Source organism: Schistocerca cancellata, chromosome 11 (assembly GCF_023864275.1).
Source record: "Schistocerca cancellata isolate TAMUIC-IGC-003103 chromosome 11, iqSchCanc2.1, whole genome shotgun sequence".
In the NCBI taxonomy this organism is placed as follows: Eukaryota; Metazoa; Arthropoda; class Insecta; order Orthoptera; family Acrididae; genus Schistocerca; species Schistocerca cancellata.
In genome coordinates, this window is record NC_064636.1 from 88,170,014 (window position 1) to 88,196,948 (window position 26,935).

At 42.3% G+C, this 26,935-nt stretch overlaps 1 protein-coding gene across 1 annotated transcript in view; it reads left to right on the plus strand.

Moving 5' to 3' along the window:
* The window catches only part of LOC126108247 (protein shuttle craft), a 276,697-nt gene that overhangs the window by 220,294 nt on the left and 29,468 nt on the right, over window positions 1-26,935 (plus strand). Inside the window, exon 17 of the mRNA XM_049913476.1 lies at window positions 19,415-19,613. Coding sequence (XP_049769433.1) covers window positions 19,415-19,613 — 199 coding nt within the window. The remainder of the gene's footprint in view (window positions 1-19,414; window positions 19,614-26,935) is intronic.

Here is a 26,935-nt window from a genome sequence, read left to right on the forward strand (position 1 = left end):
TGCAGATTGGCAAAACAAGTAGGGCCCTCATTGTATGTAAAGGCAAGCACAAGTAGAAACATTCAGCATTGTTTGGATTAACCATGCACACTCTTCCCAAAAACGTATTCTTCAAATATGCCTGGTTTGCCATCTACAGCTCTGCCACACCTACAGTGGGAGACACCGTGCTGCTTGTTGTATGCTTGATGGAAATCTTTGTACAACAGAGTTTTTGCAAAAAGTCAGTTTCACAAACCTGAAAGTATGTCTTGGTTTCTGTATCCAATCTATAATATTTTCAGGGTTAACATGTATTCGCTGTCCTCTTTCAAGATGAACATTGAGATGATTCACAGATGGGTGTCTTTCATGTATAGGGAAGTTCAGAATGTGCCACATTGCCTCTGAAGTGTGCGTGTATCAGCCTGATTGAAACCTTGCAATTCGTCGTGTTCATTTCTCGATGCAAATGTGGCTTGGTCACTGCCGTTGTTCACTTGCTTCCAAATATATGTAATAGATTCAACGCTGTTGCTTATTTCAACATTAATGTGAACTTTGAATGTTTTAAGACGATATTGCCAAATAGAGTACAACCCATCTTTTGTCCAGAACAGTTTCTGGGCTATGTGATGTCCTTGTAGTTGTAAATCTGTCTCGCTCAGGCGAACATCGACAATAGGACAGGTATCCATCTTCTCCCAGTGATCTTGGATATCTTTTAGAACATCAGCAGATGTGCACACTAGGAAAGTTTCTGTTTGATGCCCTGCAAGGTCTGTGAACCGTTTGTGTCTTTATAATGGTAAACAGTGCTCGATTTATGTAATGGTTCATGAGTTCATTTCACATTGGATGTATTGTAATGCAATAAAAAGATTGGGCCTTCCATATTTTTGGGTGTAACAAAAAAGTCCTGCATACGCTCATTCATATGGTGTGGGCAGCTGATAAAACTGGACAGAAGGATCACCAATTGGCCCAGGTTGTCCATGCTGCCATCCTTCTGTGTAGTGTCCCGCAAATGCACTTAATCTTCAGCACTTAACTGTCCGGTTGGAATGTATGTACACTAAGTGCTGGTGTCAATTTTGGCATACATATCGATTATAAACTGGCTAAATAGTCAACAAAATCTGTGCAAGTAGCCAAAATGATTTCATAATATTTGTAGGAGGTGAGCATATAATTGTTGGATGGACTCGATACAGTGCAAAATTATTTCGATTTTCTCCTCAGCATTAAGTTATAGGGTATTGTAGGGCATCATAAGGCTGTCATGTCTTGTAAATGCGTTGAAGGCAATGGTCTCGAGTGTGCAGTAATACATCATTTCATTTAAATTCCCCATCAGTTGATAGGAATATTGTACCTGCTGAAATGTCCAGCAGTGTTATCTGCACTAATGACAATTTTATAATCGTTATTTCGCCCTTGCAGAAATAGTCTAATGCAGATTTAAAACTGTGAATATATGGATTCACATGATGCAGCATGTTTTGAAACAGAGCAGTCATATCATTGTTCAGTTGTAGAAAGTTGTAGTTCCTAATATTTGCCTGTTCTTCATAATTAGAAACAAAGTATATCCAAAGAAACTTGGGCTCATTTTTAGGCAGCAGAATACCAGTAAGGTAGTAAACTGTGCCCTGAACGTAAACGGTTGGCATGAATGTTTCTTCCATTATTTGTTTTGCACTAAAAAAACCTCATTTATGTTATTGTGCACATAGGCATTATCCAAAAAGTTTTGATTGTGGATGGTAACCATTGAGCAAAGATCTCAGGGGGTTCATAAAATTTTCAATATGCACTTTTCCACTTGAGTAACACATTCATTCCAGAGCCTCACGAAATGTACAGTTTACAACCATTCCACCAATTGAATCAATGTGGAATAATCATTCATAGGATTATACATAAGTGCACTTTTTTCTTTATCTTTATCTTTTTATATTTGGATATAGTGAACACACAGAGTGTGACATTTCCAGGAAGAGTGAAAGTCAGGATTCTGCTACTTAATAATATGGGATAAGTGCACCACAGCTAACCATAAGCAGTAGATGTGATTGATAGAACCCTCAAGGATAGCTGACAAAATATTCAACAAACAGGTAGGGTTACAATCGGAGGAAGTTCAGCGTGCCTCTCAACGATTTCTTGAGATTCCTCTGAATCTTGATGAAACAGACATTCCATTTAATGAGTGACGAAGTCAGTCAGCATCTAAGCAAGCTTCGTGCTGCTGTTCAGTTTCTGCCTGCCGTATTCCATCTATTCTCTTCCTTTCACTCACTATAAAATTTCACAATCTTGCATGCATTCATAATTCTCCATACTAATTCTTAATGCTGCTAGTGTTTGCCAGCACTTTCTAAAGCCGTAGAAAAATTGTAACGATCTCAATCATTACTTAAACACTCCTCACACAGTGTAAACATTTGTGAGATGCAAGACATTGAATCGGGCTCACGATCAGCACTGAGTTGTGCTACCCATTGGCAGCTGCTTTTGAAAGACTGTGAAGCAGCTTTGAGAACATGCTAAGAACTTAGGTGGGTTTCTCTTACAATGGAAGTCTCCAAGGGGCAGGACAACGTGTTGTGCCAATAATTAGTGCTCAGTTGTGCATCTCATTTGTCACTGCTTTCTAGAGATCAAAAGAGATTTGTGCTAACACACTGAGAGCTACGGTAGCTTCCACTTGCAGTGAAGGTTTCTGAGGAGCGAGATAATGCACGAAGCTCCAATTACAGTTACATCATGTCTCACTTTAAGGAGTAGTTTCTGAAGGGCGCATTAAAGCCCGATGTTATCGAGCTGCAGCAATTCTTGCATCACAATCTTCATTGGATTCTCGACACTGCTTAGGCATCAGTTGTTTAGTTGTTCTAGTGTATTGAAAAAGCCTCAACCATTTTGTAGACATTTTCATTTGCTAACCAAACAAAATCAAAATGTAACAAGTAAACACACAAATCACAAAGCTAACTCAATAAATTTGTTTTCTCCAGCCTAGAAGTCAAATATAAATAAAACCTATTGAAAGAAGCAAAGTAATTTTGTTAAGTGTTCAGTACACAAAGCAAAATTAATAAATCCGTACAGCCTAGGCAAGTAAATGCATTGTTAGTTTGTATTCGTAAAGATAAAATTGCAATGTTTAATTCTGTCACTGATGTAAACTTCCAGAAGCACTGAACGGAATAACTAACAATGCCACCTATTATCTCTTTGGTGTACGACGACATGATGATTGTGTCACTGAGATAAACATCCGAACTACTAAGTTGAGCAATGTCCAAAGACTTCAAATTTAAGATATCCTTTTTTTAACCTGATTTTGATGAAATAAGCCTGTATGTTGCCCCGAGCTACACTCAAGTTACCTGTGAAAACCCTGTGAAAATTCGTCTAGTTTGGAGATTGGTATGTTCAGACAGACAAAGTATATAAAAGTTCCGTTTTTGTATTCTGTTCTGCTCCCTACATCACCTGCAGTCAGTTTTTGGCAAATATTTTCAATGTACAGTCCTGACAGGTTTACAGTTTTTTATACTAAAGGTTTGAAAACATTTGTGCTGTTACTAAAATAGTTGAAGGCAGATATCATTAAAATATTTAAAAGTGCATTTCAAAAGTAAAATATGGAATGTGAGTCTGATCCTGCTTGCACTAATAGTTTCACACAGAAGCATAAAATACATGAGAACATTAATGGGACCTTATGGACTGCTCTGCCTTCTTTGATTTCCTGCATACTTGAAGGATTTGAAGTTAATTGCCTGGACATTAATTTTTTAATGCAGTTGGATGCAATTCTAAAGAAACTTCCTGACAGATTAAAACTGTGTGCCGGACCGAGACTCGCAGGAGAGCTTCTGTAAAGTTTGGAAGGTAGGATTCGAGGTACTGGCAGAATTAAAACTGTGAGGACAGGGTGTGAGTCGTGCTTTGGTAGGTCAGTTGGTGGAGCACTTGCCCGCGAAAGGCAAAGGTCCCGAGATCGAGTCTTGGTATCGCACACAGTTTTAATCTGCCAGGAAGTTTCATATCAGCGCACACTTCGCTGCAGAGTGAAAGATCTCATTCTGAATTCTAAAGAAAACTTGAAAAGTTTGCCTTTGAAGATTTCTGAGTCTTGTTAAGTACAAAACACTGAGGAATGTAACAGTGCTGCTATTATCCGAATGCTAAATGTAAGTCTTGTGATTGTTAAGTTGACAGCCTGATCCTCAGTAATATCAACTTTTTTCGTAATTCTGTATTTTGGTAGGGAAATGGGCCCCATTTTGCCTGGGTTTGTATTCCAATCATCTGTTACTCCGTCTTTTCCGCGCCCCCCCCCCCTCTGTCTCTTCCCCCCCCCCCCCCCCATCTCCTCCTTCCCCTATATTGTCTGTCCACCTCCTCCTCCCCCCCTCCCCCCTCCCCCCCTTCACTTTTCATGTTACCACACCCACCCCAATAGGGAGGCTGGTGGTTGTTACGACCACAGTATTTCTTTTCAGATCTTAACTAATATGTTTACCAAATTTGGTTGTTCATTCCAGGAGTTTTAAGATGAGCTCTTTACTCATGGCTTTGCCTGCATACACACATGTCAAATATATTTCACATACGTTTAACATGTATTTGTACACATCTTTTGGAAATTTTGCCCTGCTTGGTGTCCCTGTGTACAGCCAATCATTCATAAAATTATCATCTGCAGTTTCATTTTCACACAGCTCAATGTTTATCGGGTCATTTCTCCTGAATTATATGTTATACCACAATATAATTTTGCTGGTATATCCAGTGGTATATGTAGCTACTGCCTGTGAAATGTGTTGTAAATACAGTTACTAGCAAAGATGGAATAACTTAGTCATGCATGATGCAGCAGTTTTTCATACATCTCATCATTTATTATGTCATATCTCTGAACTATGTGTCGTGCAGTGATGTAGTTTTGCTGGTACATTCAGTGGTATGTGAGAATACTGTCTGCAAGATGTGGTGAGAGTATAATTAGTAGTGAACAAGCAACAAATTAAAATGGGGCACTTCAAGCAGCAATTTTACTGCACGAACAGCAAATATATATGAGGTGCTATCCAAAATTTTCTGAACTGGTGCTGCCATCTGTTGAAAACCTTACCTTTTTAAAGTAATGGTCACCATCACCCTCAGAGTAGTTCCCATCCACATGCACACACCAGTCCCAGCACTCCTACCACTGTCCAGATGTTTACTGGAAGTCCCGTTCTTTGAGGATGTTTATCACTGCTAGTGATGCTTCTCGAATCCTCTCTGGAGTGCCGAACCGCGACAGCCTTTTTTTTGAGTTTCAGTTTTGGGAATATCGCGAAGTCGCAAGGTGCCAAATCTGGCGAGTACGGTGGGTGGGGTACATCCGCCATGTCGTTTTTTGCCAAAAAGGTCATGGTGAGCAAGGACATGGGCCGGCCGGTGTGGCCGTGCGGTTCTAGGCGCTTCAGTCGGGAACCGCGTGGCCGCTGCGGTCGCAGGTTCGAATCCTGCCTAGGGCATGGATGTGTGTAATGTCCTTAGGTTAGTTAGGTTTAAGTAGTTCTAAGTTCTAGGGGACTGATGACCACAGATGTTAAGTCCCATAGTGCTCAGAGCCATTTGAACCATTTTAGCAAGGACATGTGACAGGCGCATTGTCGTGGTGCAGCAGCCAGTTCCCTTGACGCCAAAGTTCGTGCTGCCATCGCTGCACGTTTTCCCAGAGCCGTCGCAAAGCATCACAGTAGTACATGGAATTCACTGTTCGGTTGGGTGGGCCAAATTCTTTGTGTACAATTCCCTCGGTATCAAAGAAAAAATTTGAAGATGCTCTTCACTTTGCTCTTCACCTGTCTCGCGTTTTTGGTTCTTGGAGAGCCCAGGCTCTTCCGCTGGGACGATTGTTGCTTTATCTCTGGATCATAAGCATAAATCCATCTCTCGTCGCCAGTGATAACCCATGACAGGAAGGTCGGATCATCAGATGCGGTGTGATGAAGGTCCGTGCGCACTTCAACACGCTGTGCCTTCTGATCAGCAGTCAAGATCCTTGGCACAAATTTTGCGGCAACACAGTGCATGCCCAATTCGTCAGTGAACATTCGTTGACATGTCCCGTAACCAATACCCAGTTCATCTGCAAGGTCTCGAATGGTTCGATGTCAGTCCGCACGACCCATTGTTAAAGTCTGGCATTGTGCGGCTAACGGACCTTCCAGTGTGAGCATCATCTTCGACATCTGTACGGCCTGCCCTGAACTGAGCATGCCACTCACACACGCATAAAATTCATGCTCCATCTCCCAAACACTTGTTGAATCATTGCAAGGGTCTCCGTAGCACTTTTCCTGAGATTCGCACAGAATTTGATACACACACGCTGCTCTGTTCACAGATCCATCGTAAAATTGCCACACACTAAACAAGAGAGTATTACCGAAATCACTGTGGACACACCTCCCAGCTGAATGCCACTCTGCACACTGACTCGTGATATGCAGCTCTCGCCACCTAGCGGTGCAAAGATCTACTACTACTACTTTCCTGATGGCAGCACCAGTCCCGAAAATTGTCTGCTTGTGTCTGTGTATGTGCGGGATGGATATGTGTGTGTGTGCGCGCGCACGAGTGTATACCTTTCCATTTTTCCCCCTAAGGTAAGTCTTTCCGCTCCCGGGATTGCAATGACTCGTTACCTTCTCCCTTAAAACCCACATCCTTTCGTCTTTCCCTCTCCTTCCCTCTTTCCTGATGAAGCAACCATTCGTTGCGAAAGCTTGAATTTTGTGTGTATGTTTGTGTTTGTGTGTCTATCGACCAGCCAGCACTTTCGTTTGGTAAGTTACATCATCTTTGTTTTTAGAATATATTTTTCCCACATGAATGTTTCCCTATATATATATATATATATATATATATATATATATATATATATATATAAAAAACAAAGATGATGTGACTTACCAAATGAAAGTGGTGGCAGGTCGACAGACACACAAACGAACACAAACATACACACAAAATTCAAGCTTTCGCAACAAACTGTTGCTTCATCAGGAAAGAGGGAAGGAGAGGGAAAGACGAAAGGATGTGGGTTTTAAGGGAGAGGGTAAGGAGTCATTCCAGTCCCGGGAGGGGAAAGACTTAAGGACGGGTATACACTCGCACACACACACACACATATCCATCCACACATATACAGACACAAGCAGACATATTTAAAGATATTTAAATATGTCTGCTTGTGTCTGTATATGTGTGGATGGATATGTGTGTGTGTGCGAGTGTATACCCGTCCTTTTTTCCCCCTAAGGTAAGTCTTTCCGCTCCCGGGACTGGAATGACTCCTTACCCTCTCCCTTAAAACCCACATCCTTTCGTCTTTCCCTCTCCTTCCCTCTTTCCTGATGAGGCAACAGTTTGTTGCGAAAGCTTGAATTTTGTGTGTATGTTTGTGTTCGTTTGTGTGTCTGTCGACCTGCCACCACTTTCATTTGGTAAGTCACATCATCTTTGTTTATATATATATAGAAAGAAACATTCCACATGGGAAAAATATATTGAAAACAAAGATTCCGTGACTTACCAAACGGGATTCGCAACCAATGGTTGCTTCGTCAGGAAAGAGGGAAGGAGAGGGAAAGATGAAAGGATGTGGGTTTTAAGGGAGAGGGTAAGGAGTCATTCCAATCCTGGGAGCGGAAAGACTTACCTTAGGGGGAAAAAAGGACAGGTATACACTCGCGCGCGCCCACACACACACACACACACACACACACACACACACACACACAAGCAGACATATTTAAAGGCAAAGAATTTGGGCAGAGATGTCAGTCGAGGCGGAAGTGCAGAGGCAAAGATGTTGTTGAATGCCAGGTTAGGTATGAGTGGTGGCAACTTGAAATTAGCGGAGATTGAGGCCTGGTGGATAACGGGAAGAGAGGATATATTGAAGGGCAAGTTCCCATCTCCGGAGTTCTGACAGGTTGGTGCTAGTGGGAAGTATCCAGATAACCCGGACGGTGTAACACTGTGCCAAGATGTGCTGGTCGTGCACCAAGGCATGTTTAGCCACAGGGTGATCCTCATTACCAAGAAACACTGTCTGCCTGTGTCCATTCATGCGAATGGACAGTTTGTTGCTGGTTGCTTAGAGGAAGCCTTCTTGATTACCCAGGCCTGCCAACCCAAAGTTTGGTAAGATTTATTGATGACATCTTCATGATCTGAACTCACAGAGAAGAAGAACTCCAGAATTTCCTCTCTAACCTCAACTCCTTTGGTTCCATCAGATTCACCTGGTCCTACTCCATATCCCATGCCACTTCCCTTGACGTTGACCTCCATCTGTCCAATGGCCAGCTTCACACGCCCGTCCACATCAAACCCACCAACAAGCTACAGTACCTCCATTATGACAGCTGCCACCCATTTCATATCAAACGGTCCCTTCCCTACAGCCTAGGCCTTCGTGGCAAACGAATCTGCTCCAGTCCTGAATCGCTGAACCATTACACCAACAACCTGAAAACAGCTTTCGCATCCCGCAACTACCCTCCCGACCTGATACAGAAGCAAATAACCAGAGCCACTTCCTCATCTCCTCAAGCCAAGAATCTCTCACAGAAGAACCCCAAAAGTGCCCCACTTGTGACAGGATACTTCCCGGGACTGGATCAGACTCTGAATGTGGCTCTCTTGCAGGGATACGACTTCCTCAAATCTTGCCCCGAAATGAGATCCATCCTTCACGAAATCCTCCCCACTCCACCAAGAGTGTCTTTCCGCCGTCCACCTAACCTTCGTAACCTCCCAGTTCATCCCTATGAAATCCCCAAACCACCTTCCCTACCCTCTGGCTCCTACTCTTGTAACCGCCCCTGATGTAAAACCTGTCCCGTGCACCCTCCCTCCACCACCTACTCCAGTCCGGTAACCCAGAAGGCGTACACGATCAAAGGCAGAGCCACGTGTGAAAGCACCCACGTGATTTACCAACTGACCTGCCTACACTGTGAAGCCTTCTATGTGGGAATGACCAGCAACAAACTGTCCATTCGCATGAATGGACACAGCCAGACAGTGTTTGTTGGTAATGATGATCACCCTGTGGCTAAACATGCCTTGGTGCACGACCAGCACATCTTGGCACAGTGTTACACCGTCCGGGTTATCTGTATACGTCCCACTAACACCAACCTATCCGAACTCCGGAGATGGGAACTTGCCCTTCAACATATCCTCTCTTCCCGTTGTCCACCAGGCCTCAATCTCCGCTAATTTCAAGTTGCCGCCACTCATACCTCACCTGTCATTCGACAACATCTTTGCCTCTGCACTTCCGCCTCGACTGACATCTCTGCCCAAACTATTTGCGTTTACAAATGTCTGCTTGTGACTGTGTATGTGTGGATGGATATGTGTGTGTGTGCGAGTGTATACCTGTCCTTTTTTCCCCCCTAAGGTAAGTCTTTCCGCTCCCAGGATTGGAATGACTCCTTACCCTCTCCCTTAAAACCCACATCCTTTCATCTTTCCCTCTCCTTCCCTCTTTCCTGACGAAGGAACCGGGGGTTGCGAAAGCTCGAAATTTTGTGTGTGTGTTTGTGTGTTTTTTATTGTGCCTATCTACCAACGCTTTCCCGTTTGGTAAGTCATGGAATCTCTGTTTTTAATATATTTTTCCCGTGTGGAATGTTTCTTTCTATTTTATTTATATATAGTGGGAGTTGTCAATGAGAAAAAGTTTTGTGGAGGTTTAAGATTATATCAAAAATTAATTGGAAGTCACTAATTACTCTCATTCTGAAATACCGAATGAATGAAGTATGTATATTCGCGCTTTATGGACTACACTGTTTTTCTGCACCACACCCCCACTCCTGTGGTAGGTAGGTGGTTTTTGCACCCACAGTGATTCTTTCGAGACAGTAAGTGATATGTGTACCAGTTTTGGATGAAATTGGTTTGGTGTTTTGGGTGATTCAGGAGGAATGTCACATTAGTTGCAAGATGATTGTACATGTAAAAATCAATCGAAAAAGCCCTACAATTTTCGATTGTTATGGAACTGGAGTGGGTGGAAGACTACACACATGCACGGATGATTATCAAGACAAGTGTGAATATTACTGAAATGCTGTGTAGACACTGTGGTGGACAGAATAATGATGATGTGTTGCACGTCGATCACCATCTCGGCAGGCTTTGATGTGGACAACAGTGCCGGTGATGTGATCGACAAGTTCTTCACGTGTATCCACCTCTGTAGCGTACACATCCCCCTTTAACCAGCCCCATAAATGAAGATTAAAGGGAGGGACTGGGTCATGTGATATGGCAGCCCTGTTAATGAGTCCACCACTATCAATCTACCGTTGAGGAAATGCATTACTCAGATACTGGGATACTTGTCTGGTACAGTGATCCGGTGATCCATCATGTTGCAGGTACATTTGCTGTTGTTGCTTTAATGTCACGTATTCCAAAAGTGCAGGTAGGTCTTCCATCAGGAAATGTGTGTAAGCTACAGCTGTCGTGCAATTTGGGAGGAACACAGGTCCTATCACCAGGTCATAAATCGTACCACACCAGGGTTTCACTGAGAATGTAACCTGGAATATTGTTTCCTTAGTGTCATGTGGGTTTTTCACCGCCAAAGTATGAGAATTCCAGGTGTTCGTGATACCATTGAATGTAAATGTAGCCTCGTTTGTAAATAAAGTGTGTTGCAGGATGTTTCTGTGTACAGCCGATCATTCACAAAATTTTCATCTGCTTTCTGAATCACCTGGATGCAGATGTTGAAAGGGCTGCAAATGAAAAGGGTACAAGCCTTCGGAATGTAACATACGCCACATTTGCGTTGTGGAATATTGAGCTGACGGCTGATGCACTATGTACTGGTGGTTGGACTCAGCTGTTCCATTGCAGTAATGGCTTCTGTGTCCTCAACTGATTGGGCGACCTCACACGTCTGTGTATTCTGCGCAGGTAAACGAATGCAGCCTGTAGATGTTCACAGACACAGTGGACTCGCTCAATTAAACAACACTCGAGCACAACACGTGCACGGCCTCACGACTGCTCACTGACTCGACCCACAATTACACACTGGGTACGCTTGTAGATGTTGTCTTGGTGCAAAGTCACAGTGCTGCCATCTATTGGAGAACCTCCACACCTCTTGTAGGATGGTTCAGTCATCTCTCCCATCATTATTCTGTCCATCACAGTGCCTACACAGCATTTCGATAAGTGATATTCACACTTGCCTTTGTAATCATTAATGGATGTGCGTAGTCTTCAACCCGCTCCAACTCTCTGACGATTGAATTTTTTAATAGGTATGGATTAATGTGTGGGTAAGTGCCAGACCAGGTTGCAGAGCTAAGGATCTAGTGTTCAATCCCGTGATTTTTTTTCCCCTCTCTGTTAATGCTCCTTTCATCTATGGCAACAAATTTTTGATATGAAAGGGCCAATGTACACCATGGTTCGAGTCCATGTTAAACTGTAGGTCCCACTATAACTTGCTGGGTGACTCAGTCACGAGGTGTGAGGCAAGCAATGGCATACTGCCTCCACTGAGACCAGGCCCAGGAGAGCACCATCTCGTGTTAAAACCAACTTCCTAGTTGAAGGCAGTTTTAACTTTTGCTTGGTTAAATTAGTACCTTTTTCTGAAGTTTAAATATCTGTGTACGTAATGGACTCGCTAATAGTTCAAGTAGCAGAAAACTACAGCACTCTGTCGTCTATTAGGTAATTTATCTTCAGGATGTTAATCATTCTTCAGAACTCTTTCAGTTCTTGAATTTCACATACAGTCATGTCATTTGCTACAGGAGAAACAACAACAACAACAACAATAATAAAACTAAAATTCTTATGGTAAAAAATATTACAGTCTCATTTTGTTCATGAATTATTTTGCTTTGTCCCAAAATTTTGGAAATCAGTTTCCAATTTTGTGCTCTGAATAAATTTCTACAGAAAACAAGAACACTCTGTTCAGAAATCTTTTTCTTCAATTGACTCATATTTTGTAAATTGTTTTACATTAAAGTTATTCACCAATTATTATTCTGTTTGTGAGATTTGGCACTATAGATTATCTTATGTAAATTCTTTACTGTTCCTCATGCTGATCTGTGCTGTAGCACTTATAGGATCAGCGATTGGTATGGCGCAGCAGTTAGCACACTGGACTTGCATTTGGAAGGACAATGGTTCAAACCTGCATCCGGCCAACCAGATTTAGGTTTTCCCTGATTCTCCTAAATCACTCCAGGCAAATACCAGGCTGGTTCCTTTGAACGGTCACAGGCAATTTCCTCCCCCATTTCTTAACACAATCCGAGCTTGTGTTCTGTCTCTAATCACTTAGATTCCCATGGGACATTCAACCAAATCATTCTTCCTTTCATGTATAGGATAGGAAAGTGCTTAGAATGCAGATCAGCATTTTCTAATTTTTACTTTTAGCAACTGCACGATCTGCTAATGACATATTTGTGATAGCATCTACATGTAAGTTTTTATCACTCTAACCTTTTTCTTCTCTGTTAATTTGTTTTTGACTGAGCCTAACTCAGTCTTTCCTAGCGAAGTTGAACCCTTTAGTGCTTTTGAGGGGTCAGTTATAAGGTGATAATTACTGACCGAGTTTTCCCATTCCTTTTTCCCAGCATCTATAAGGTTGAAGTTATCCTCTCCTCTTATGTAGTTGTTACTCCATATCAGGTTTCGTGACTTCAGTTGGCAATTTCGTAAATTTCTCCTTAGAATAGGTAGGCATTGTGCATCATCTATTACTGTTATTTTTTCCCATTCTTTGATAGATGTTTTTTGCATCTTAGTTCTGGCGGGGCTATGTTGGCCATGACGGAGAGCCATGGTATTGGGGTGGATTTTAATGTCCCAGTGGTAATGCGCATGGTATCGTGGAGCTGCACATCTACCATGTTTGTAAGGTGACTTCTCTGCCAGACAGGAGAACAGTATTCTGCTGTGGTGTAGACCATTGCTGCAGCTGCACCCCCGGAACTACCCGCCAATTTTCTAATATTATTATTCTGTGTTTTTAGCTTCTGACCAACATTTTTTAGGTGTTCTTTGTACGTTAGGGTCCTGTCCAGTGTTACGCCCAAATATTTAGCAAGGAAGTTGTTTCACCCTCTTTGGTCAAATAACACGGTCAGCCTTTCATTGGCGGCTTTATTGTTGAGATGAAAAGCTCACCTCACCTCACCTCTGGTGGAACTATTACTTCTAGTGGTGACAGTTCTGATTTTGGTTACAAACAGTTGCTTTTGCCACTATTAATGTTAAGCAGTACAGTGTCAGTACCCTTCGATATGTGTACGAAGACTAACAAGTATGCTGACAATGAATAAATATTTTTCTCGTTTAATTTTTATAATAAAGGCTAGAACATATGTAGACAGAGTAAGTGTCACCTTTTTACGGTCGCTGGGCATTGGCTAAAAAGATCGTGTTGTCTGGCACAGTGAAGGTCTCCTTTAAATGAAAAACACGATGTTGTGTGATGACTGTTCCCACTCACTCCCCAGGAAACAATTTAAAAAAAAATGTATTTTTGTGAATATACTGACACACAAACATTGTAAATACTTCAAAGTACTGTTGTTGTTGTTTTCTTCAGTCCTGAGACCGGTTTGATGCGGCTCTCCATGCTACTCTATCCTGTGCAAGCTTCTTCATCTCCCAGTACATACCGCAACCTACATCCTTCTGAATCTGCTTAGTGTATTCATCTCTTGGTCTCCCTCTAAGATTTGTACCCTCCTCGCTGCCCTTCAATACTAAATTGGTGATCACTTGATGCCTCAGAACATGTCCTACCAACCGATCCCTTCTTTTTGTCAAGTTGTGCCACAAAATCCTCTTCTCACCAATTCTATTCAATACCTCTACCCATCTAATCTTCAGCATTCTTCTGTAGCACCACATTTCGAAAGCTTCTATTCTCCTCTTGTCCAAACTATTTATCATCCATGTTTCACTTCCATACATGGCCACACCCCATACAAATACTTTCAGAAACGACTTCCTGACACTTAAATCTATATTAGATGTTAACAAATTTCTCTTCTTCAGAAACGCTTTCCTTGCCATTGCCAATCTACATTTTATATCCTCTCTACTTTGACCATTGTCAGTTATTTTGCTCCCCAAATTGTAAAACTCCTTTACTACTTTAAGTGTCTCATTTCCTAATCTAATTCCCTCAGCATCACACGACTTAATTTGACTACATTCCATTATCCTCGTTTTGCTTCTGTTGATGTCCATCTTATATCCTCCTTTCAAAACACTATCCATTCCGTTCAACTGCTCTTCCAAGTCCTTTGCTGTCACTGACAGAATTACAATGTCATCGGCAAACCTCACAGTTTTTATTACTTCTCCATGGATTTTAATACCTACTCCAAATTTTTTTTTTGTTTCCTTTACTGCTTGCTCAAAATACAGATTGAATAATAGGCTACAACCCTTTCTCACTCCCTTCCCAACTACTGCTTCCCTTTCATGCCCCTCGACTCTTATAACTGCCATCTGGTTTCTGTACAAATTGTAAATAGCCTTTCGCTCCCTGTATTTTACCCCTACCACCTTCAGAATTTGAAAGAGAGTATTCCTGTCAACATTGTCAAAAGCTTTCTCTAAGTCTACAAATGCTAGAAACGTAGGTTTGCCTTTCCTTAATCTAGTTTCTAAGGTAAGTTGTAGGGTCAGTATTGCCTCACGTGTTCCAATATTTCTACGGAATCCAAACTGATCTTCCCCGAGGTTGGCTTCTACCAGTTTTTCCATTCGTCTGTAAAGAATTCGCGTTAGTATTTTGCAGCTGTGACTTATTAAACTGATTGTTTGGTAATTTTCACATCGGTCAACACCTGCTTTCTTTGGGATTGGAATTATCATATTCTTCTTGAAGTCTGAGGGTATTTCACCTGTCTCATACATCTTGCTCACCAGATGGTAGAGTTTCGTCAGGACTGGCTCTCCCAAGGCCGTCAGTAGTTCTAATGGAATGTTGTCTCCTCCCGGGGCCTTGTTTCGACTCAGGTCTTTCAGTGCTCTGTCAAACTCTTCACGCAGTATTATATCTCCCATTTCAACTTCATCTACATCCTCTTCCATTTCCATAATTTTGTCCTCAAATACATCACCCTTGTATAGACCCTCTATATACTCCTTCCACCTTTCTGCTTTCCCTTCTTTGCTTAGAACTGGGTTTCCATCTGAGCTCTTGATATTCATACAAGTGGTTCTTTTTCTCCAAAGGTCTCTCTAATTTTCCTGTAGACAGTATCTATCTTACCCCTAGTGATATATGCCTCTACATCCTTACATTTGTCCTCTAGCCATCCCTGCTTAGCCATTTTGCACTTCCTTTCGATCTCATTTTTGAGACGTTTGTACTCCTTTTTGCCTGCTTCATTTACTGCATTTTTATATTTTCTCCTTTCATCAATTAAATTCAATATTTCTTCTGTTACTCAAGGATTTCTACTAGCCCTCGTCTTTTTACCTAATTGATCCTCTGCTGCCTTCACTATTTCATCCCTCAAAGCTACCCATTCTTCTTCTACTGTATTTCTTTCCCCCATTCATGTCAATTGTTCCTTATGCTCTCCCTGAAACTCTGTACAACCTCTGGTTCTTTCAGTTTATCCAGGTCCCATCTCCTTAAATTCCCACCTTTTTGCAGTTTCTTCAGTTTTAATCTACAGTTCATAACCAATAGATTGTGGTCAGAGTCCACATCTGCCCTTGGAAATGTACTACAATTTAAAACGTGGTTCCTAAACCTCTGTCTTACCATTATATAATCTTTCTGAAACCTTTTAGTATCTCCAGGGTTCTTCCATGTATACAACCTTCTTTCATGATTCTTGATCCAAGTGTTAGCTATGATTAAGTTGTGCTCTGTGCAAAATTCTACGAAGCGGCTTCCTCTTTCATTTCTTAGCCCCAATCCGTATTCACCTACTACATTTCCTTCTCTCCCTTTTCCTACTACCGAATTCCAGTCACCCATCACTATTAAATTTTCGTCTCCCTTCACTATCTGAATAATTTCTTTGATTTCATCATACATTTCTTCAATTTCTTCGTCCTCTGCAGAGCTAGTTGGCATATAAACTTGTACTACTGTAGTAGGTGTGGGCTTCGTGTCTATCTTGGCCACAATAATGCAGTCACTATGCTGTTTGTAGTAGCTTACCTGCACTCCTATTTTCCTGTTCATTATTAAAGCTACTCCTGCATTACCCCTATTTGATTTTGTGTTTATAACCCTGTAGTCACCTGACCAGAAGTCTTGTTCCTCCTGCCACCGAACTTCACTAATTCCCACTATATCTAACTTTAACCTATCCATTTCCCTTTTTAAATTTTCTAACCTACCTGCCCAATTAAGGGATCTGACATTCCACGTTCCGATCCGTAGAACGCCAGTTTTCTTTCTCCTGATAACGACATCCTCTTGAGTAGTCCCCGCCCGGAGATCCGAATGGGGGACTATTTTACCTCCGGAATATTTTACCCAAGAGGACGCCATCTTCATTTAACATACAGTAAAGCTGCATGCACTGGGGAAAAATTATGGCTGTAGTTTCCCCTTGCTTTCAGCCGTTCGCAGTACCAGCACAGCAAGGCCGTTTTGGTTAGTGTTACAAGGCCAGATCAGTCAAGCATCCAGACTGTTGCCCCTGCAACTACTGAAAAGGCTGTTGCCCCTCTTCAGGAACCACGCGTTTGTCTGGCCTCGCAACAGATACCCCTCCATTGTGGTTGCACCTACGGTACGGCTATCTGTATCGCTGAGGCACGCAAGCCTCTCCACCAACAGCAAGGTCCATGGTTCACGGGGGGAAGGTCAAAGTACTAAGATGCAAATATTTTCTTGTTGTGTCTTGGATGAGGAAGGCTGCAAAGTTAAAGACCGCTGTAAAGTGATCTGTGTGTGTTGGAAACCAAACAGGTTAACATCTTCTCAGTAGGCACCAAAGCCTCAATAAATTAAAAAAAAATTATGTATTCCACTGTGCTGCTTGTGTAAATGGACACTTTAATATCTATTACCAGCCCGTTTTGAGTGTGTTCTCATTTCACATGCACGAATGAAAGTGGACACATTGTTGTCATAAGTGTGTAACAAAAATCACATGCTGTGTACAGTAGCACATGGCACAGTCGTCATTGGGCACAACCGCATAATAAGTAGCTATAAAGCATACATATATCACAGTCAGCAGTCGAGCCATGTGTGTTTAAAAAGTATTTGTAGAAAATTTTAAAACTGTCTACACAGCATGCAATTTTTGTTATATTCTCACCTCTGCTTGCGCACTTGGAATGAGGACACACTCAAAACTGGCTGGTAGTGTTTAATAAATTAGTCATTTGAACTAATGATGTGGTAATGATTTCATTTTTTAACACTCAGTATATGACAGACATAATATTACAGGAAATTGATCATGTCATATCAGTTGTGGTGTTTTTCTGTGATGTATGTATGTTCATGACTCCCTCAAACACCTGTGTTGTCTGTGGACTTCATAGCTTCTTTTGGGACCATTAGGTATCAGCAGCACCTAGCAGCAGTGTAAAATAATCAGCATTAGTGAACCATTTGTTACTGTCACCTCATAGACAGTGCACATGTTCTGCTGCACTATTAACAATGCATTTTGTGTTGATTTCGTATCTCTTGTGTGTGTTTGCATTTAAATTGGATTCTTTCTTACTTGGTTACAAAAATTGCTTTTCCGTTTTCTTGCACAATAAATGGGAGTGAAATGATGTGTATCAAGTTTTAACACTACCCATACCACTATTGCTAATTGTTGGTGTGTGTTACAAAGGGGTCGGAAGTCCGCACTGGTCTACCCTGTGCAAGCCTCTTCATCCCCTAGTAACCACTGCAACATACATTCATTTTGAACTTGGCTGCTGTGTTCATCTCTTGGTATCCCTCTATAATTTTTACCCCACATACTTCCCTCTGTCCTCAGATTAGATGTTCATTGATGGCTTGGGATGTGTCCCATCAACTGATACCTTCTTTCAGTCAGGTTGTACCATAAATTCCTTTTTTACCCAGTTTGATTCAGTATTTCATTACTCAGTCTACCCGTGTAATGTTGTGCGTTCTTCTGCATCACCACATTTCTAAAGCTTCCTATTCTCTTCTTGTGTCAAGCTGTTTACTGTCCACATTTCACTCACATACAAATGATCTCTGAAAATACTTAAATTATATTCATTGTTATCAAATTCCTGTTTTTTCAGCAATTCTTTTCTTGCTGACAGCAGTATGCATTTTCAATCGTCTCTATTTTGTCCGTCATCAGTTATTTTGCTGCCCAAGTAGCGAAACTCGTCAACTACCCTTAGTGTCTGATTTCCTAATCTTGCCTGATTTGATTCACCATAGTTTCATTACCCTTGTTTGTACTTTCATTGATATTCATTTCATAACCTTTTTCAAGACAGTATCATTTCTGTTTAACTATTCTTCTAAGTCGTTTGCCATCTGTCAGAGAATGATAATACCATTGGCAAATATCAAAAGATTTCGTCTCTTCTCCGTTAACTGTAATGCCCCTTCCAGATTTCTCTTTGGTTTCCTTTACAGCTGGCTCAATGTACAGATTGAATAAAATTGGGGCTAGGTTACAATTGTGTCTCGTTCACTTCTCAACTTCTGCCTCACTTTCATCTCCTGCAACTGTTACAGCTGCTCTCTGGTTTCTGTACAAGCTGTAAATAGCCGTTGACTCCCTGTAGTTTGTCCGTGCTACCTTCAGAATTTCAAAATGTATAGATTTCTACAAGGCAATGGCCTCGCCACAGTGGATACGCTGGTTCCTGTGAGATCACCGAAGATACGCACTGTCGGGTGTGGTCGGCACTCGGATGGGTGACCGTCCAGGCCGCTGTGCGCTGTTGCCATTTTTCGGGGTGCACTCAGCCTCGTGATGCCAATTGAGGAGCTACTCGACCGAATAGTAGCGGCTTCGGTCAAGAATACCACCATAACGACCGGGAGAGCGGGTTTTGACCCCACGCCCCTCCTATCCGCATCCTGCACTGAGGATGACACGGCGGTCAGATGGTCCCGGTAGACCACTCGTGGCCTGAAGACGGAGTGCTATAGATTTCTACAAATGAGCTATAACTTACACTTTCATATGAGGCTAGCACCGTAAATGGTAGATTTAATGGGTTAGTTGCTCAGAAGTGTAGCCATACTTCTTATCAATCTGGAGCCAATCCTTTGCCTTCACAGTGTAAATATCACAGTTAGTGTGAAGAAAAGAAGAGAAAAGACCAAAACGCTTAATCCCACTTTTCTGCCTGCTCTTTCCTGCAGCCTGGATTGCAACGACGAGTGCAAGATCGTGGAACGCAGCCGGAGGTTGGCCATCGCCCTGCAGATCCGCAATCCGGACCTGTCCGCCAAGCTGACACCGCGCTACTCGGACTACATGCGGCAGTGGGCCAAGAAGGACCCCGCGTTCTGTGCCATGGTCCACGACAAGCTGACGGAGCTCGTCAAGCTGGCCAAGGAGGTGAGGGAAAGCGTGATCGCGGCTGTAGCACACTGCACTGGGGTGCCAACAGTGTGAGCTTTTGAAGTTAATTACTTGGTTATTCCTCATTCTGGATAATAATTATGATGTGTCTCTGTTATGTGTACGAGTTATTTCTACTATTATAGTACAATTTCGCAACAAAAAAATGGGGAACAAGCTACCTGCCCTGGCTTCACACTGGTAGAACTAACAAGGAGAGGACTCGAGCAGTGGCATCATCTACACAGTGATGTGGGTTAAGGTCCCATCTATACCACTGAGCAGCTATTCACCCTGATAGGCCCTCGTTTGCGACTAATCGACAACAAATAAATAAAAAATTCAGAATTTCGCATGATGCTCTATAGCTTTGGAAAGGCGAAGTTCAATACACTGGCTGCGCAGTGTAACAATTAAGCTACAGGCTTCATATGAAAAATGTTGTGGATTTCAATGTCATCAGGTGCGTTAAATATTTATTGAAATTACATTGCTCATCATTTTTATTCAGTTAATTGGGTTAAATTTACAGGTTGTACATAAAGTCCGGGAACACTTTCAATTAATTATTGCACAAGAACTAAACATTGTACAGATGTCATACATATTGTACTTTGAAGAGAAACTCTGAAAATTTTTTTTATGTACAAACATTCAATGCGCGGCAATACGGTAATCGAATTCTTGCCACACCCGTCCCAGCATGGCATCGTTGACTGTGGCAGTCGCTTCCCGTATTCTCTCCTGGAGCTCTGCTACATCACATGCTAGAGGTGATACCTACACCAGATCAACTTTCAGGATTTCTGTTCAAAATGAGATATGTATGATATCTGTACAATGTTTGGTTCTTGTGCAATAAATAATTGAAAGTGTTTCCAGACTTTATTTACACCCTGTATTTTTTTGTTTCTGTTACTTTGTCATGTCACTTTAATCACTGTGCCAGTTTTTTCCTATCAGTATTTTTCTGCTTGGAAACTCTGTTCATGTAATTTTAATTATTTTTATCTAGCTTACTAATCTCCATTTAATTCCTTCGGTTTTATCAACCTATATTTTTCTCCATTTCTTACATTCATTATTTCATTATTTGAATTTTTTCTTAAATTTATAATCCCTTCCTTCATTTCAATCTCTATCTGTGTTGCTTTGTCTGTAGTGAAGAATTTGTTGAAAATGTTTCAAACAGTGGAAACTCCAGGGAGGAATGTCAACGGTATGAAAAGATACATTGCTACTTACCATAAAGATGACACGTTAACTTACAGAAAGGCACATTTAAAAGTCACTTACATGGGCTTTCAGCCACATCCTTCATCAGCAAAAGAGAAACATACACCATTCATATACACAAGCAAGCACACCTCACGCACACACAACCGCCAAATCCAGTGTCTCGGGCCAGAATGCAATTATCGTGTGGGATGCAAGCAGCGATCTGGAAGGAGAAGGGATAGTAGTGTACTAGTGGGGAGAGAGATGAATGCTATCTGGTGGAGTGTGCAGGGACTAGAATGCCAACAGGGGGGGGGGGGGGGGGGGGGGGGGGGTCAGGAGGTTGTGGGGCAGGGAGGTGGCGAAAAAGTGTGCAGAAAAGAAGAGGAGCAGGGAAAGACAGGCGGATGCTTTGCCAGAGAGCTGTAAGTAAACAGCGTGGGAGATGAGAATGGGGAGGAGATGATAGGACAGGGGGTGGGAACTATTGGCTGGAGTGTGTGGGGCCAGTGTGTTACTGTAGGTTGAGGCCAGGATACTTACAGGAGTGGAGAATGTGTTGTAAGGATAACTCCTGTTTGGACAGTTCAGAAAAGCTAGTGGTGGAGGGGAGGATCTGGATGGCTCGAGTAGTGAAGCAGCCATTGAATTAAAGTGTTTTATGTTCAGTTGCGTGTTGTGCTACAGTGTAGTCCACTTTGCTGTCACTCACAGTTTGGTGGTGGCCATTCATCCTGATGGAAAGATGGTTGATAGTTGTGGCAGTATAAAATTTGTGTAATGGTTACAGCAGAGCTGATAAATGACATGGCTGCTAACACAGGCGGCCCACCCCTGATGGGGTAGGATAAACCCTGTGACAGGACTGGAAAATTGAGTGCTGGATGTGTGGATTGGGCAGGTCTTGCATCTGGGTCTTCAACAGGGATACGATCCTTATGGCAACAAGTTGGGATTGGGAGTGGCATAGGGTTGGACTAGGATGTTATGGAGGTTGGATGGGCGACAGAACATTTTAGGAGGGTTAGAAAGTATCTTGGGCAGGATGTCCCTCATTTCAGGGCACGATGGTAGGGAATCGAAGGCCTGGCGAAGGATGTGGTTGAGTTGTTTCAGTCCAGGATGCTACTGGGTGATGAAGGGGACACCCTTTGCGATGGTTCTTGGGGGTGCCGGGAGGATTGGGGGTGTGACGGGGAAAAGGCACACGAGATCTTCTTGCGGATTAGGCCTGGGGCATATTGCCTGTCTGTGAAGGCCTCGGTGAGACCCTCAGCATACTGAGGGAGGGAGTTTTTGTCACTGCAGGCACGCCACCCCAGGTGGCCAGGCTGTATGGGAGGGATTTTTGGGTGTAGAAGGAATGACAGCTGGCAAAATTTAGGTACTGTTGGTGGTTGGTGTGCAAAGTGGACAGATGTGCAGCCCTCTGCCAATGCATTCAGCAATAGACTGTTGGCAGTCTAGTCCTTGCACACTGAACCAGACAGCGCATGTCTCTCTCCCCACCTGTACACTACTATCCCTTCTCCCTCTCCTTCTCCTTCACCAATTCCTCCAGATTGCCACTTGCATCCCACGTGATAGTTGCATTCTAGCTGGAATGCTGGAGTTGGTAGTCGTGTGTGTGAGTGCTGTGCTTGTGTGTGTGTGTGTGTGTGTGTGTGTGTGTGTGTGTGTGTGTGTGTGTGTGTGTGTGAGATTGTGTGTGTCTTTTACTGATGAAGGCTGTGGCCGAAAGATTTATGTAATTGTCATTTAATTGTGGCTGTCTGCAGCTTGACACGTCTTCTTTGTGGTAAGTAGCAATCTGTCTTTTCTGACGTTGTTGATATTCCTACCTGGAGTTTCCAATTTTTGAAATAAAGAGAACTGAATTGATGTGCACATAGATTCCAAGTGGAAAAAGGATGATAGGAAGAAAAAACCAAGAGCAATTGGAAAAGTCAATACAGGGATTGAAGTTGAGTGAAGTGACTAAGCAGTAGAAATATAAAAAAAAAAAAAAAAAAAAAAAATTGCATTTAACCCAGTTAACTGAATAAAAATAATGAGCAAAGCCATTTCAGTAAAGATTTAAAAATATTTTCAAGCAGATGATGAGATTCAAAACCACAACATTTTGCATATGGGACCTGTACCTTAACTATTATGCTGTGCAGCCAGTCTATTGAAGATCTCTTTTTCAAAGCTGTTGAACATCACATGAACATAGTACCTTATCCTACAGTAGTGATTCCAAAAACTCAATCTCACTGCTTGGGACCTCTCCTTGTAAGTATCTATGGTCAGAAAACTTGTCAAGTGTAGCAGTAATAAATTAAGTACGCAAACCTTCCTATTGGTTCATTTAGTCTGCTAGTGAAAACTTTCAAAATCCCTATAGTACTTCCCGAAATTAGCCTCCGCATACAGAAAGAAAAATGAGGCAGGAACTTGAATTTATTATATGAATAGATATGCTCACTTTTTGATGATTTCTTACATAATGTTCTTATATTTATACTGAAGAGTCAAAGAAACGGGTACACCTGCCGAATATCGTATAGGTCCCCCGCAAGCATGCAGAAGTGGCGCAACACAATGTGGCATGGACTCAACTAATGTCTGAAGTAGCGCTAGAGGGAACTGACACCATGAATCGAGCAGGGCTGTCCATAAATTCTATAGAGTACGAAGGGATGGAGATCTCTTCTGAACAGCACATTGCAAGGCATCCCAGATATGCTCAATAATGTTCGTGTCTGGGGAGTTTCATGGCCAGCAGAAGTGTTTAAACTTGGAAGAGTATTGCTGGAGCCACTCTCTAGCAATTTTGGACATGTGGGGTCTTGCATTGTCCTGCCAGAATCGCCCAAGTCTGTCTGAATGCACAATGGACATGAATGGATGCAGGTGATAAGACAGGATGCTTACATACGTGTCACCTGTCAGAGTTGCATCTAGATGTATCAGGGGTCCCATATCACTCCAAATGCAAAAGCCCCACACCTTCGCAGAGCCTACACCAGCTTGAAAAGTCACCTGCTGACATGCAGGGTCCACGGATTCGTGAGGTTGTCTCCATACCCGTACACATCCACCCACTCGATACAATTTGAAACGAGACTTGTCTGACCAGGCAACATTTTTTCCAGTTACCTACAGTCCAATGTCAGCGCTGATGGACCCAGGCGAGGCATAAGGCTTTGTGTCGTGCAGTATCAAAGCTCGTTGAAAGGTTCGCACGCTGACACTTGTTGATGGCCCAGCATTGAAATCTGCAGCAATTTGCAAAAGTGTTGCACTTCTGTCATGTTGAACGATTCTCTTTGGTCATCGTTGGTCCCGTTCTTGCAGGATCTTTTTCTAATCGCAGTGATGTCGGAGATTTGATGTTCTATCGAATTCCTGAGATTTGTGGTACACTCGTGAAATGGTTGTAAGAGGAAATCCCAATTCATTGCTGCCTTGGAGATGCTGTGTGCCATTGCTCGTGCACCGGCTGCAACATCATACTCAAACTCACTTAAATTTCAATAACCTGCCATTGTAGCAGCAGGAACTGATCTAAAAAATGTGCCAGACACTTGTTCTCTTATATGGGCATTGCTGACTGCAGTGGTGGCTAAGTACCTCACACCTGTCTGTTCCACACTATGACTGAGTAAAGGATGGTGCTGATCAATCCTCCTTCTAGTATTATATTTGTTTTAGAAAAAGCTTAATAATGAAATTAACATAATGTGAGGATGTTGTTACTATGGGGAAATGTTTCAAGAGTTGTCAACAAGTGGTTTTGGAGTGGTTACCACACATTATTCTTACTACATGTTTCAGTGCAACAGACACTTTTCTGCTCAGTGGTGCCATAAAAATGCCATAAGATGTTTGTGAATGAAAACAAAAAAATCAGTCAACTTTCTTACATTTTTGTATCCAAAATCTGTTACTAGCTGTAACAGGTAAGTTTCAGAACCAAGACATTTAATTTAAGATGACATGTAATATGTGATTCACATTTCAGGCCCTTATCAATGCAAACAGCTAACAAGTTTGAATATTCTGTTTCATTTATTGATTTATGTTGATGTGTTATTTGTAATGGTGTGATCAGGCCTTCTGATGTGGTGTTTTGTATTTCATCTAAGATTCTTGTTGAGATAGCCACAAGTGTACAAAACCAATTTTTCCTCTTTGCATAAAAGGCAACAACTTATTTAATAAATACATATCCCTGTCTGATCTTGGCACAATTGTCCATCCATACAAATTGGGTGTAACTAATACAACAGTGGTAGTGCATACCTAAATGATACTACTTCATTACTCCTTCTATATAAAGCCAGTGCTTTTATTCACAGCAGATGCATAATTAATTACGAACAAATTAGCTATGGCAAAATGAAACAACAGAAAATCCAGAATGGAATGTAACAATATTATGAATAGGGTAGTTGCTACTCGCCAAATAGTGAAGATGCTGAGTCGCAGATAGCACAACAAAAAGATTGTCAGAAAGTGCGCTTTTGGCCAATAAGGCGTTCTTCGAAATTAGCCCCCCCCCCCCCCCCCCCCCCCCACACACACACACACACACACACACACACACACACACACACACACACACACACACACACACACACACGCGACCACAGTCTCTGGCAGCTGAAGCTAGGCTGTTCCCAGGTTCGATTCCCGGCGGGGTCAGGGATTTTCTCTGCCTCGTGATGGCTGGGTGTTGTGTGCTGTCCTTAGGTTAGTTAGGTTTAAGTAGTTCTAAGTTCTAGGGGACTGATGACCATAGATGTTAAGTCCCATAGTGCTCAGAGCCATTTGAACCATTTTTTAGGCTAGGCTGGTTGCTGCCAAAGACTGTGGTCGTGCGTGTCCGCATGTGTGTGTGCTTGCGCCCTGTTGTCTGATTTCGAAGAAGGCCTTGTTGGCCAAAAACTCACTTTCTGGCCGTCTTTTTGTTGTGCCTACCTGCGACTCTGTATCTCCATTATATGGTGACTAGCAACTATCCGTTTTATAATATTGTTTAGTTATGACAAATACATTCTGCATGAAAAAAAAGTGAATCACCTAAAGGGGAGGAAGAAACGAAATGAAACTCCACAGGTCAAGAAGGTATGTGATGATTTTGTAATCACTGGAATAACGAGTCAAGTTCACAGAGAACTTGATAATATAAGGGCAGTTATCAGTATAATGTGGCACCCCATTTGTGGATGCATGCCCCAATTGTGTCGGACAGGGTGTCATAAAGCTGTTGTATCCCCTGCTGAGGCAAGGTGCCCCAAAAATGATGCAGCCAGTCCTCGATATTCCAGATAAAGGCACCGAGATGAAGTTGATGTATCAGCTGGTCCCAAGTGCATTCTATCGGGGCCAGATTGGGGGATTTCTCTGGCCACGGGAGTAACTCATTGCCGCACAGACAGTTCGTAGAGTCGTGTGTCGTGTGAGGATGACCATTCTGCCATTGGAAAATGGCACGGTGGTACTGTCACATGAGACGTAACACGTGAGACTGCAGGATCTGTGTGACTTATTCTGCTGTCAAAGTTTCCTCAGTCACTGCCAGCCCCCTCGAATATCATATTCAGTTCACATCATTTTATATCATATAAATCAGTGTAGGGTCATCAGCATAAATAAATGCTTTTAATACTGACCGACTGAATAATTTTTCCCTATTTCCATTCATTAATGTCTTATGGCAGAATTTTTGGGGGAAACCTGTATCTGCAAAAGAAATTGTTGGTTATACAGAGGAGTATAATGAGGGTATTATGTCATGCCCTGTGAAAATGTCTTATAGGCAGTTATTTAACCATTTGACTATCCTGAGGTGAGCCATTTTGTTCACAATGTACTATCCTGGTTTAACTTGTGAGCACACCTTTCTGTTTGTTTCTTGCTACTTGTACAGCATTCCCACACCACCCCCCTCCCCCACCCCACCCCACGACCCCCCCCCCCCCCCCCCCCCATAGTGTATACTCATTATGTATGTGACCTCTAGAAGTTGTTTGCATCCAATGTCTGTGAGCTGTTGTTTCATATCAAGTGAGTGGGTAAGTGTTGAATGAACCCTTCGGGGGTATGTTTTTTTT